This window comes from Stegostoma tigrinum, chromosome 6 (genome assembly GCF_030684315.1).
Source record: "Stegostoma tigrinum isolate sSteTig4 chromosome 6, sSteTig4.hap1, whole genome shotgun sequence".
Lineage (NCBI taxonomy): Eukaryota > Metazoa > Chordata > Chondrichthyes > Orectolobiformes > Stegostomatidae > Stegostoma > Stegostoma tigrinum.
In genome coordinates, this window is record NC_081359.1 from 81,808,742 (window position 1) to 81,823,919 (window position 15,178).

The 15,178-nt window shown below is 40.5% G+C and overlaps 1 protein-coding gene across 3 annotated transcripts in view; it reads left to right on the plus strand.

The window, feature by feature from the left end:
• The window catches only part of brca2 (BRCA2 DNA repair associated), a 105,191-nt gene that overhangs the window by 75,332 nt on the left and 14,681 nt on the right, over nt 1-15,178 (plus strand). For all 3 annotated transcript variants that reach the window (XM_048533379.2, XM_048533380.2, XM_048533381.2), the window contains 3 exons: nt 3,958-4,156; nt 10,455-10,621; nt 12,830-12,968. In XM_048533379.2, the coding sequence (XP_048389336.2) occupies nt 3,958-4,156; nt 10,455-10,621; nt 12,830-12,968 (505 nt within the window). The remainder of the gene's footprint in view (nt 1-3,957; nt 4,157-10,454; nt 10,622-12,829; nt 12,969-15,178) is intronic.

The window sequence follows — 15,178 nt, forward strand, 5'->3', positions numbered from 1 at the left end:
TGTTCATTGAATTTTAGACATATGTAAATTTTTTTTTACATATTTCACCTGCATTTCCATTAAAAATGAGGAATAGTGTGAGACGTGTAATTGATGATGTAGTGATTTATAGATAATTATTTCTATGCTACTCACTGTACTCCAGATTTTGTCTCATCAGCATCTTGTGCAGTTGCAGGAAGACATCCCTACTCTTTTATACTGCAACCCCCTTGAAATAAGGGCCAACGTTTTATTAGCTTGCCTGATTACCAGCATGCTAGCTTTGTGTTTCTTGCCCAACTGCCCATGTCCTGACCGGATGCAGATTTCAGCAGTTTTTCCCCATTTAAATGAAATGTTCTCTTATTCATTTTGGAAAGACGAACAACTTTACATTTTCCCCACATGAATCTCCATTTGCCAACCTTTTGTCCACTTACTTAACCTATTAAATCTCCATAAATTGGTTGTATCCCTCTTGCAATTTGATTTTTCCCCCTTTTTTCATGTCATCTGCAAATTTGGCTACAGCACAATTGCTTCCTTCCTCCACGTCATTAACATAGAACAGTACAGCACAGCACAGAACAGGCCCTTCAGTCCACGATGTTGTGCCGACCATTGATCCTCATGTATGCACCCTCAAATTTCTGTGACCATATGCATGTCCAGCAGTCTCTTAAATGACCCCAATGACCTTGCTTCCACAACTGCTGCTGGCAACGCATCCCATGCTCTCACAACTCTGTGTAAAGAACCCGCCTCTGACATCCCCTCTATACTTGCCTCCAACCAGCTTAAAACTATGACCCCTCGTGTTAGCCATTTCTGCCCTGGGAAATAGTCTCTGGCTATCAACTCTATCTATGCCTCTCATTATCTTGTATACCTCAATTAGGTCCCCTCTCCTCTTCCTTTTCTCCAATGGAAAAAGTCCGAGCTCAGTCAACCTGTCTTCATAAGGTAAGCCCTCCAGTCCGGGCAGCATCCTGGTAAACCTCCTCTGAACCCTCTCCAAAGCATCCACATCTTTCCTATAATAGAGCGACCAGAACTGGACGCAGTATTCCAAGTGCGGTCTAACCAAAGTTTTATAGAGCTGCAACAAGATCTCACGACTCTTAAATTCAGTCCCCCTGCTAATGAAAGCCAAAACACCATATGCTTTCTTAACAACCCTGTCCACTTGGGTGGCCATTTTAAGGGATCTATGTATCTGCACACCAAGATCCCTCTGTTCCTCCACACTGCCAAGAATCCTATCCTTAATCCTGTACTCAGCTTTCAAGTTCGACCTTCCAAAATGCATTACCTCGCATTTATCCAGGTTGAACTCCATCTGCCATCTCTCAGCCCATCTCTGCATCCTGTCAATGTCCCGCTGCAGCCTACAACAGCCCTCTATACTGTCAACGACACCTCCAACCTTTGTGTCGTCTGCAAACTTGCTGACCCATCCTTCAATCCCCTCATCCAAGTCATTAATAAAAATTACAAACAGTAGAGGCCCAAGGACAGAGTGCTGTGGAACACCACTGACTTCCAGGCAGAATATTTTCCTTCTACTACCACTCGCTGCCTTCTGTTGGCCAGCCAATTCTGTATCCAGACAGCTAAGTTCCCCTATAATTGTAAACAAATGTGATCCCATTGCCAATCCCCATGGAATTCCACTGGTTGCAGGTCACTAACCTGAAAAAGAACTCCTCATTCCCATTAGCCAATTCTCTAACCATGCCAATAGACGTTCAGCACCATGGGCTAGCTAGTGCCTTGTGACTTTGAAGATGTAACAAGCAATGTGGATAATGCACATTGTATAAAAGTGGACTATCTGGACTTTCAGAAGGCGTTTGATAAAGTGCTGCACAAAAGGGTAGTACACCAAGAAAAATCTAATGGGTTAGGGGTAATTAGTTAACTTAAATAGCAGATTGGCTAACCAGCAGGAAACAGTACGGGGAAATGGGTCTTTTTCTGGTTGGCAAGATGCAGCGAGTGTTGTGCCACAGGGTTCAGTTCTCAGGCCCTAACTATTTACAATCTATATTTAATTACTTGGATTAAGGGCTAGAAAGTACTATAGCCATATTTGCAGGTGATATTAAAATAGGTGGGAAAGTTAAGTTGCAATGAAGAAATACGAAATGTACAAATGGGTATGGACAAGTTAAGTGAATGGGCCAAAATTTGGCAGATGAAATTTAACTTAGGTAAGCGTAAGGTTATTCATTTTGGAGTCCTTAGAACATATAGAACATAGAACAGTACAGCACAGAACAGGCCCTTCAGCCCACAATGTTGTGCCGACCATTGATCCTCATGTATGCACCCTCAAATTTCTGTGACCATATGCATGTCCAGCAGTCTCTTAAATGACCCCAATGACCTTGCTTCCACAACTGCTGCTGGCAACGCATTCCATGCTCTCTCAACTCTGTGTAAAGAACCCGCCTCTGACATCCCCTCTATACTTTCCACCAACCAGCTTAAAACTATGACCCCTCGTGCTAGCCATTTCTGCCCTGGGAAATAGTCTCTGGCTATCAACTCTATCTATGCCTCTCATTATCTTGTATACCTCAATTAGGTCCCCTCTCCTCCTCCTTTTCTCCAATGAAAAGAGACCAAGCTCAGTCAACCTCTCTTCATAAGATAAGCCCTCCAGTCCAGGCAGCATCTTGGTAAACCTCCTCTGAACCCTCTCCAAAGCATCCACATCTTTCCTATAATACGGCGACCAGAACTGGACGCAGTATTCCAAGTGCGGTCTAACCAAAGCTTTATAGAGCTGCAACAAGATCTCACGACTCTTAAACTCAATCCCCCTGTTAATGAAAGCCAAAACACCATATGCTTTCTTAACAACCCTGTCCACTTGGGTGGCCATTTTAAGGGATCTGTGTATCTGCACACCAAGATCCCTCTGTTCCTCCACACTGCCAAGAATCCTATCCTTAATCCTGTACTCAGCTTTCAAATTCGACCTTCCAAAATGCATCACCTCGCATTTATCCAAGTTGAACTCCATCTGCCACCTCTCAGCCCATCTCTTTATCTCTGCATCCTGTCAATGTTATGCATGAATTGCGAAAAACTAGTTTGCAGTTACAGCAGGTAATAAGAAAGATAAATGGAGTTTTGGGCGTTTATTGCTAAAGGAATATAGTGTAAAAGAAACATGTTGCTGCATTGATGAAATAACATCTAGAGTACTGTGTATAATTTGGCCCCATTACTTGAGGGATGTAGAAGCATCGGAGTGAGTTCAGCTGATCAGTGGAAAAACTTCACACAGCCCTCACCCCCTGTCATTTTGGCACAACTCCCTAAGCAAGATTTTGCAGGCTCAGAAGGGGTGATTTTGCCATTGTTTTTGGTACCCTACTTGATCCTGATTGGTCCATCCTGTTTAGTTCTTTTAGACTCTTCAGCAGTTTGCTACAACTGCGTAAAAGCCTTGGTACTTTATCAGCTAAAAGTGTTGGCAACCTATCCCAATACCTCTTTCCTATCAACTTGTAATAAATATGCAGTCTGTGTACTTAGATTGTTGGAAATGTTCTGACACTCTATACAACTTGTTAAATCTTAGGGAGTGGGGTTCAAGTGTTCTTTGGGATGTCCAGACATTTCGTCAACATTTCTCTGGAAACAGGAATGTGAAAGAAATGGATGTTGTGATAGTTTCTGTTGTTGGCTATATTTTGTTTTCATTGAACATTGTTTATGGTTATGGTTAGAATAGGTTTGAGTTTCTTTGGGCAACAGTCTAAACAAGCTTTATTTCCAGATAATGTTCTATTGAATATTTGCAGCAAGGAGTTCACTGATTTCAATCGCCATGTTTTGAGAGGGTTTTGGGCTTAGCACACTCGACCATATTGAAAATGTTATTACCTGAGTTCTTTCTCGGGTCCGGTGCATTTTTCCATAGAATAATGAATATGTTACATAGGTTGTGTTGCCTTGCAGGGCTATTTAAATGAACAACAGTTGAGAGCCCTGAATAACTATAGACAATTGTTGAATGAACAAAAACAAGCCCAGATTGAGGCCGAGTTCAAAAAAGCATTAGAAAGTGCTCAACATGAAAACAGCTGCACAAAAAGGGATGTCAGCCTGGTGTGGAAACTCAGCGTTGTGGACTACAAAAATCAGGACAGTAATGCAGGTGAGTTCGATATAAGTTGGATGTGAATATTAATCATAGTTTCCTTAACTTGCAGAAAGGATATTAAATCAATCTATGATCTTTCCAAGCAAAATTTAATGATTGAAATGTGATAAGCTGAACTAGCTTCAAAACGAGCTATCAACTTCATGCTCACAGGCAATACTATGTGACCATATGTTTTTGTAGTTCCAATTATTTTATGGGAAATAGCCCTTAAAATGTATTTTGAAAACATTGGGAAATAGTTCGCTTACAGACACTTTAAAATTGAATATGTAATTTTCTGCAGCAGCAGCTTTGTATTTGCATTGTGCTCTAATGCAATAAAATTTTCATGAACATATAAAAAAGCAAGATTTGATAGTGAGCCATCTTAAGGTGCTAATAAGGTAGTAGCATTCGCTTGAATAAAAAAGGTAGGTTGTGAAGAAAATTTGAGTAAAGGATGGATTTCTGGAACTTGGAGTCTAGGCATCTAAAGAACTGGAACAATCAAAATCAGGATAACATGAGGCTAATAATAGAGGAGCATGAATAACTTGCAGTGCTGTGGAGAGCTGGGAGAAAGACAAGAGCATGGAGGCATTGAAAGCTTTGAAATCAAGGTATTAGTCAATCAGGAGTTGGTGTAGGCCAATAAGCATGGGTGAACTGGACTTGGTGCAAGTCAAGTGTAGTGGAATTTTTGGTTTGATTTTATTATTGTCACATACACTGAAATACAGTGAAGAATATTGTTTTGTGTGCCAGCCAGGCAAATTATAACCTTACATAAGTACGTTAGGGTAATAGAACAAAATGCAGAATATATTGTTACAACTAGAGAAGGCACAGAGAAGGGTTGACTTTAAAATATGAGAGGTCCACTCAAAAGTCTGATAACTGTGGGAAAGAAGCTGTTCTTGAATCTGTTGGTATATCTTTTCAAGCTTCTGTTTCCTTCTGTGGAAGAGGGTGGCAGAGAGTACATCCAGGATGGGAGATGTCGTTGATTATGTTGGCAGGAAGTATGGACAGTCAAAGTTGGATAGTGGATTGGGCTGTGTTCACAACTCTCTGTTATATCTTGCGGTCTTGGGCATGGCAGTTGCCATTCCAAGCTGTGATTCATCCAGATGGGATGCTTTCTGTGTTGCATCTGTAAAAGTTAGTAAGTATCATTGTGGACATGTCAAATTTCCTTATCCTTCTGAGGAAGTAGACGTGTTGGTGTGCTTTCTTGACCATTCTGTCAATATGGATGGACCAGGACAGATCTACTCCTAGGAACCTGAAGCTCTTGATCATCTCCACCTCAGCACCACTGATACAGGCACAGGTGTATCCTCCACTCTAATTCCTGAAGTTGACTAGCTCCTTCATTTTGCTGACAGAGATGGTCTTATCGCCATGCCACTAAGCTCTTTATCTCTTTCTTATATTCTGTCTTATTATTGTTTAAGATCAAACCCATTACAGTGATGTCATCAGCAAACTTGCAAGTGGAGTTAGAGCAGAATTTGGCCACAGTCATGAGTGTATTAGGAGAAAAGCAAAGAGCTGAGCGCACAGCCTTGCACTCAGGGCACAGATGTTGCGGATTATTAAGGAGGAGGTGTAGTCGCCTATCCTTGCTGATTGTGGTCAATGTGTCAGGAATTCAAGGGGGGAGCATATTCCTAAGTCTTGGAATTTGGAGATGAATTTAGTTGGAACTATGGTGTTGTAGGCGGAGCTGAAGTCAATAAATAGGTGCCTGATATAGGTGTCCTCCTTCTCCACATGTTCCAGGGATGAGTGTAGGACCAGGGAGATGGCATCAGCTGTCTGATTGTTGTGATGGTAGGCAAATTGTAGTAGATCAAAGCAATCTGGGAAGCTGGAGTTGATGTGTGCCATTACTAACAACCTGAAATGGGAGGGTAAACAGAAGTCATTGTCATTTGTGCCAACATGGACATAGGTAGGTACAGTGAGATGGCCCTGCAACAGCAATTAAGGGGAGGCAGTGGCCTCGTGGCATTATTGCTGGACTGTTAACTTAGAAACCCAGGTCATATTTTGGGGACCCAGTTTCGAGTACTGCCGTGGTAGATAGTAGAAGTTGAATTTAGTAAATTTCTGGAATTAAAAATCTAACCGGTGATCTTGAACCCATTATCAGAAAACCTGTCTGGTTCACTAATGCCCTTTTAGAGAAGGAAGCTGCTGTCCTTACCTGGCCTGGACAACATGACTCCAGACTCGCAGCACATGGTTGACTGACTCTTAACTGCCCTCTGGGCAATTAAGCGTGGGCATTAAATGCTGGCCTAGTGAACAGTTACATGACTGAATAAAACAAAATTCAGGGAGTTGGTTAGTAAACTTCGAAAAACAGGATCTCTCGGGTAGTAACCTCAGGATAACTCTCTTTGCCACATGCTATTGAGGCTGGGATCAGGGACCGACAGAACAATTGAATTGTGGCTTAAGAGCTTGTGTGCAGGAAGGGCTTCTGATATGTGGATCATTGGGATGCCTTCCAAGGGAGGTGGGATATACCTAAACTGGAGGGGCACCAGTATCTGGCAGAGAAGTTTGATAGTGCCACTCAGAAAAGTTTAAACAAGTGTGGCAGGGGTTGTAGAACAGATCACTAAGTATATAGAGATTGAGGAAGAGATTGAGGCGAAGACGAACATAGTTAGGAGGAAAAGCAGTCAGGGAGAGGTTGCTGAGTTCATTGGAACAGGAAGCTTGGACAGTATTTGCTTCATTGCAAGGAGTATAATAGGTAAAACAGATGAATTTAAAACCTGGATTAATGCTTGCGGTTACGGTGTTGCTGCTGACACTGAGACATGGTTAAAAGAGGGACAGGATTAACATTCTAGGATACTGATGTTTTAGATGAGACAGAGGAGGAAGCAAAAGAGATGGGAGTTGTTCAGGACCCTCTCCCCATCCTCCATCCCCCCCACCCACCCACCCCGATGAAGGGTCTAGGCCCGAAACGTCAGCTTTTGTGCTCCTAAGATGCTGCTTGGCCTGCTGTGTTCATCCAGCTTCACACTTTGTTATCTGGGAGTTGCATTACTGTTTAGGGAGCATATCGCAGCTGAATTCAGGGAGCTCACCCTGGAGGGATCTTGCAGTGAGGCATTATGGATAGAGCTCAGGAATAGAAAGGGTGCAGTCATAATGCTGAGATTGTACTGCTGACCTCCCAACTCCTAGTAGGGCATAGATGAAGATACATCTGGTCAGATTCTGGAAATAACAGTGTTGTTGTGGTTGGTGATTTTAACTACCCTTGACCCAACCATTGACCGGAACTCCCTTGGTGCTGGGGTTCTCGTTGAGGAGTGAGTTATTAAGTGTGCCCAGGAGGGTTTGTTTTTTTTTTGTTTTTGAAAAATTTTGGATAGCCCAGTGAGGAGAGAGCCACACTGGACCTGAATTTGGGAAATGAGCCTGGCCAAATGATGGAAGTTTCAGTGGGGGAGCATTTTGAGAATTGTAACCATGATTCAGATGCTGATGGATAACAACAAGAGTTGACCTCAGATGAACGTGTTAATTTGGGCGAAGACAAGCTATAACTGAATTAGGGAAGATCTAAAGAATGTGGATTGGGAGCAGTTATTTGAACATAAATCCATATCTGACGTGGGAGTCCTTTAAGAACCAGTTGATCAGAGTGCAGGCCAGGCATGTTTCTGTGAAAGTGAAGGACAGGGATTCAGGAACCTTGGATGACAGGGTAAGTTATTACCTTAGTCAAAAAAAAGCATGCTACCTTAAGATCTAGGCAACTAAATACAGACAAAGTCCTTGAAAAGTGTAGAGAAAGTAGGAAGGAGCTCAAACGGGTAATTAGGAGGGATAAAAGGGGCTGTGATTTTTTTGTTTTTTTTATTATTATTTATTCAGAGGATGAGGGCATCACTGGCCAGGCATGCCTTTATTAACTACCCCTAATTGCCCAGAGGGCAGTTGAGAGTCAACCACATTGCTGTGGGTCTGGAGTCACAGGCCAGACCAGATAAGGAGAGCCGTTTCCTTCCCTAAAGGACATTATTGAACCAGATGGGTTTTTCCTGACAATTGACAATAGTTTCATGGTCATTGTTAGACATTTTTAATTCCAGATATGTATTGAATTTAAATTCCGCCATCTACTGTCGTCGAATTTGGACCCAGGTCCCCAGAGCATTACCGGAGTCTCTGAATGACTCGTCCGGTGAGAATACCATTAGGTCATTGCCTCGCCTAAAATATACTTGGCCAGCAGGGTTAAAGAGAATGCTGAGGTGTTTTATACTTTGTATTAGGAGCAAGAAGGTAGTTAGGGAAAGAGTAAGCCCACTCAAGGATAAAGGAACAAGGCTATATGCGGAGCCAGAGGAATTGGGTGAGATCCTTAATGAGTACTTTTCATTGGTATTCACCAAAGAGAGGGACGTGGGGGATGTTGAGGTTAGGGAAAGGTGTGTGAATATTCTTGGGCAGGTCACCGTAAAAAAGGAGGAAGTGTTGAGTGTTTTGAAGTACGTTAAAATAGACAAATCCTGGGGCCAGGCAGGATCCATCCAGGGTTGATGTAAACCTGGAAAGGTAGACTGACAGTGGACAACAATGGTAATTAAGGATAGTATTTGATCTAAGAAATGGACATAGACATTCACCAAAAAAGCAGCAGACCTGAGGACTGGGAGTAGTTAGATTTTAGCAAAGGATGACAAAGGAATTGATTAGAAACATATGAAGTACAAGGAGAAATAGGCCATTCAGCCCTATGAGTCTACTCTGCCTTGCATTTCATAAGGCCGTAACTATAGTAAATGACATTTGAAGAATCGGTTAGCTGGAAAAAAGTCGGTGTGGCGTGGAATTGTTTCTGTTATTGAAGTGTGTTGTTCCTGAAAAGGTTGCAGTTAGACCATTGCAGAAAACTTGATGGAAATGGTAAATGTCAGGGACAGAAGTAAGGTGGAGATGTAGGAAAGAAATACCAGAGTTTGAAGCCTAGGTGACTGAAGACATGCCCACTTATGGTGCAGCAATTATAATTGGAAGTGCACAAGAGGGCATAATTAGAGGAGCTCGGATATCTTAAAGGGTTGGAGGAGATAACGTAGATGGTGATGAGTAAGGTCGCGGAGAGTTTTCAGATCAAGGATGAGAACTTCCAAGATCAAGATGTTAGCTGACTGGGAGGCAAGGTAATTCAGTGTATGTTTGAAAGGGAATGGAACTTACCTTGGGCTAAGACGCTGGTAGGAGATGACCTCCAACTTTATTGAGGGTAGAATGTAGGAGAGCAGCCAGAAAAACACTGGAATACTCCACAGAACAGACATGGATGAGAGTTTGTGACAAATGAGGCAAAGTCCATCAATGTCAGGAAGATGGAAACAAATGGTTTTACTGTTGATGCACCTTTGACATCAAATATATAATGTTCTCTTTCTAAAATGTTAACCCTTTTAAAATCCTGTACCAGGAATAGATCTTTAATAGGGTCCAAGATAACAAAGTGTGGAGCTGGATGAACACAGCAGGCCAAGCAGCATCTCAGGAGCACAAAAGCTGATGTTTCGGGCCTAGACCCTTCATTCCTTTGTCTGTTCAACAATGTTTCTGTCTCTCTCAGCTCCATTGATTGCTCCTACTCTTCCTCCACACAACGTTAAGCATATCTATCAACCTTTTCCTAGCTACAATCAGTTCTGAAGAAGAGTCACTGGACTCAAAATGTTAACTGTGTTTCCTTGTCACTGATGCTGCCATACCTACTGAGTTTTTCCAGCAATTTCTGTTTGTGTTTCTGATTTTGAGCAGCTGAGTTCCTGGATTTTTTTGTTGTTTAGATGGATGAGCCTACTTATCTTGAAATGAAGAATCTGGCATGCACCTTGACTCAATTATACTTTCCTGGTCGTTTTTCGCTTTATGTTAGATAAACGGGTTACTGTTGAGGATATTGATGTAGTTGTCTTGTTCTTCTATGTATATCTAAATACTCCAGATGCAATCCACATATCTGTAGTGAGGCATATGGGAGAGATAAAATGGGGTAATTGGACTGACTAGATTGCTCTTTAGAGGACCTAAACAGTCTGATTGAAAATACCCTTCTACCATTTTGATTTCTTTCCTACTCGGTCCTTTGTGATGTCATTTGCTGCTTTAGCTGGTGCTAGAGAAATATAATATTGTTGATATTTTCTTAGAACATATAGATTCATGTAACTTTATCCTCATATATACCAAAATATTTTTATTTTGTGAACTTTTATCTAGAAGCTCATTCATTTTTCTTCCAAAATAGTTTACATGTTAAATATCTGGCGCCCAGTTGCTGAATTACATTGCCTCCTGAAGGAGGGTGGAAGGTATCATCTCTGTTATTTGACAACCTCATCATACAAGAATCGGTTAAACCATGCTGATCTGCAGTTGACTGCTACAAAGAAAACTAGATACCGACAGCTGCAGGTAAATTAGATAATTAAAACAAATTGAATTGAAAGTGTATTTCATGTTCTTTGCTGAGCATATTGCAAGAAGTCCTTCCTGTGTAAATTAAACAACGACGGAAACACACAGTCCAGAACAATAGACCTCTTGGTAATATTTATTGTCAAGAGTAATTAAAGGTTTTTGGTCTCATAGTTTACAATTTGCTAAAGTTGTAAAACATCTTGATCATTTGAACATTTTAGGCTGACAAATGTGGAAGAGAGAAGCTACATAATTCAGAAGCAAAAACTTGATGGCTTGATGCACAGTACTGATATAGTCAATTCTGTTAAATATTGTGAAGTACTTACTTTGAATGTAATAAATATTTGATCCTCTTAATATTGTCGTGAAACTAACTCTGTTCAGAACAAATCTCAAGTATTGATTTCAGATCTGGTCACTTCACTACCTCCAATAAACAATCTTTTGAGTTACAGTTCAAACTTATTATGAAAGACTGTTTAAAAAAACCTAGTCCTTTCAGCCTTGAAAAGAAGCATCTGAGGGATTTTTTGTGCAGATTGGTCTCGGTAAAGCATTTTTAATTCCTCCAATACAAGAAATACTTTAAGCACCACCAGTACCCATAAACAAAAAGCACTCCACGAATAAAAAAAATTTGTGCAGTTAGCTTTTCATTTTCACTGCAGATAAAAAGCATTCCAATGAAAATACATTTTTACTGTAATTATGGTACAAAACGAAAATATTCTGGGCACACACTGGAAACCTGAAATTAGAAATGAAAACTGCTGAAAAAGCCTTTATAAAGAGAAACAGTTAATATTTCAGTTCTTGACCTTTGATCAGAACTGTGTTTGACCCTGTCATTCAGAGAGATAGATAGAAAGTTCTTTATTGTGGCTTTATCTTTCTCCCCTCTATCATCTCTTTCTGCAGTACATTGATATTCTGCTCTTGTTTCAGATTCGGAAATGTCATCAACTTTTCTTACAATAGCTTCTCTCCTTCAACTCCCCATATTCCATGTATTAATCTTCTCTTCCCTGCCTTGAGTTTCTGTTTCCGTTTGTGTGTAGGCTGGAAGCCAGTCTCTGCTATCTGAATTACATTCCTCACACCCTGCCTCTTGTCAGGCCCCTAAACAATTCTCCTAATTTATCCAGTGCTTTTTGTTTAAATCTCTTCTGAGTTTTAAAAAAAAATCAGTTTGCTTTATGTTGTTTTTGAAGATTTCAGCCCACTGGGGCTCATGCGCCATCAGCTTTTTCTGCCCCAATTCCTGTGCTTTGCTGTTCTCTTTCAACATTTCTTCCTTCACCTCACAAGTTTGGGTCATGCCTATCTTCCACCCCAGCAGCCTCCACGTTCAAATGATCATTCTCAACCCATTTCTATCATCTCCAGTGCAATTCCACCACCAAATGCATCTCCTCCCCCCACCATGCTTCAGATCTGACATGAATTCAAATGGTCCCATCACTACCTACTTCATCACTCCTGCCTTTCAACCTATCATATAAATCCCATTTTTGTTCTTTACTTCCCACCCACTGCACTTGCATAAAACAAATTGAATTTTTAACAGATGAGAATTAGTGAATCAAAGCATTAATTCTTTTCTTCCTACTGCAAATACTGCTTGACATACTGAATTGATAACCTCTTTTTTAAAAAATTATAGATTTCTATCATTCATGGTATTCGACTTTGTCATTATTTTGTACTCTTGGACAAAATAATATGAATAAGGCGCATGTATATGCTGTGTGAATGGCTATTGAACTCACATGCTTGATAACTGAGCAAGATTACTCAACTTGCATTTTTGAACCAAAGATGCAGTTAGCCATGTACCCTCCAGCATTTTAACGTACTGTGATAATGTTATATGTATCCAAGATAAATTCCATTGAAATAGTGAATTTTAAAAATTATGTTGAAGTAGAGCTTTGAATAGGACGTGCGGCCACAGGTAAAAATTAGTACACAATAACTTATTGACATTGTCCTAAATTTTCCTTCCATGTGGGGTGATCTTTACATAGACTTCTAAATAATGCAGAAAAACAAAAACCTTCAATTCATTTAAGAGCCAATTGGATGTTTTTGCAACGGGGAATCTATAATCAATCTGGATTGGCATTTGAGAAAGTTAACAAGTCTTCTTTATCTGTAAATTTGTTGATATTTTGCAATATATTTTGTTATTTGTTTCAGCCATCTCCTGAAGTGTTGAATAAACTCTATCAACCTAGGCAGGCAGTGACCTATAGAATGCTCCTTGATCCATTCTTTAGAGCCTTCTGCAACGAGGTGGACCTAGCAGGATATGTGATCCACATTTTGGGAAAATCAGGTACTACATAATGGAAATAGTTTTATCAGATTTAAAGCTTGAAATTGAAGAAGGCCAATTCATTTATTTTCAATTTTGTGGAACCAGGTGATTCCTGATGGGGCAGAACAGTTTTCAAGATTGATTATCTGGTTAAATAAAAGAGTTGTTTCCAGAACTTCCAAATTCCCAGTAAAACATAATAACTGAATTTCTATCTTCAGGGTTGGCTGCGAGGGTAGCATGTGCTGGTGGTGGTTTATTAAGTAAAATTGTGGATTATTTGAATAACTTATAATAAACTTCATGTTTCAGATTAATGTTTATGTACATCTTGAACTACCTTTTTATAGCTTTTAATGAAATGACCTGATAAAGAAAAAATTTGTGTATTAACTTTAACTCTAGATATGCTTGCTATATATTAAAATGTGCCCTAATTTTGAAAAAAACATTCAATTAGCAAAAGGCTGCAAACAAATCTTGAAAAAATGTAAATGATTATTCGTAGTTTTATTTCAAGACCATTTCAGCCAGCATATTGGAATTTTTCTGACGTTTGCCCCATTCATGATAAACACAAATGAAGAGATGCTGTGGGTAAGGTGTCTTCAAATGTCTCAAAATAACAATACAAATACAATTCGACTGAATTGGAAAACCTATTCTACTGTATGATGTACTGATTCCCTCAAGACTTTTCTTGTAAAATTTGAGTTTGTTTTCTCTGTTCTAGTAATTACAAACCAATATAAGAGACGAGTTCTACTATTGTGGCCATTTAACCATAGACGGTCTGCAAATATTGGCTCGCACCTTTTCCTGCAATCATTTCGGCTGCCAGCTTTTGAAAGAAGATTGTTTAAACTTACTTTTATATGGAATTGATTTCAGAATTAATTTTGAGGAGGTTATCACTGTCATCATTTCCTACCGCATCAAATATATCGCAAACTCTTGTACCATGATTGCATAACATGTTCCTAACTTACTTTGTTAATAGTTCTTTGAGAAGGTGACCAAAAAGGTAGATGAGAGTAAACCGGTTGATGTGGTGTATATGGATTTCAGCAAGGCGTTCGATAAGGTTCCCCACAGTAGGCTATTGTACAAAACGCGGAGGAATGGAATTGTGGGAAACATAGCAGTTTGGATCGGAAATTGGCTTGCTGAAAGAAGACAGAGGGTGGTAGTTGATGGGAAATGTTCATCCTGGAGACCAGTTACTAGTGGTGTACCGCAAGGATCGGTGTTGGGTCCACTGCTGTTTTTCATATTTATAAATGACCTGGATGAGGGCGTAAAAGGATGGGTTAGTAAATTTGCAGACAACACTCAGGTCGGTGGAGTTGTGGATAGTGACGAAGGATGCTGTAGGTTGCAGAGAGACATAGATAAGCTGCAGAGCTGGGCTCAGAGGTGGCAAATGGAGTTTAATGCAGACAAGCGTAAGGTGATGCACTTTGGTAGGAGTAACCAGAAGACAAAGTACAGGGCTAATGGTAAGATTCTTAGCAGTGTAGATAAGCAGAGAGATCTCGGTGTCCATGTACACAGATCCTTGAAAGTTGCCACCCAGGTTGACAGGGCTGTTAAGAAGGCATACAGTGTTTTAGCTTTTATTAATAGAGGGATTGAGTTCCGGAACCAAGAGGTTATGGTGAAGCTGTACAAAACTCTGGTGCGGCCACACTTGGAGTATTGTGTACAGTTCTGGTCACCGCATTATAAGAAGGATGTGGAAGCTTTGGAAAGGGTGCAGAGGAGATTTACTAGGATGTTGCCTGGTATGGAGGGAAGGTCTTACGAGGAAAGGCTGAGGGGCTTGAGGCTGTTTTCATTAGAGAGAAGAAGGTTGAGAGGTGACTTAATTGAAACATATAAAATAATCAGAGGGTTAGATAGGGTGGATAGGGAGACCCTTTTTCCTAGGATGGTGATGGCGAGCACAAGGGGGCATAGCTTTAAATTGAGGGGTGAAAGATATAGGACAGATGTCAGAGGTAGTTTCTTTACTCAGAAGTAAGGGAATGGGACGCTTTGCCTGCAACGGTAGTAGATTCACCAACTTTAGGTACATTTAAGTCGTCATTGGATAAGCATATGGACATACATGGAATAGTGTAGGTTAGATGGGCTTGAGATCGGTATGACAGGTCGGCACAACATCGAAGGCCAAAGGGCCTGTACTGTGCTGTTATGTTCTATGTTCTGTTACCTGTATTTCATTG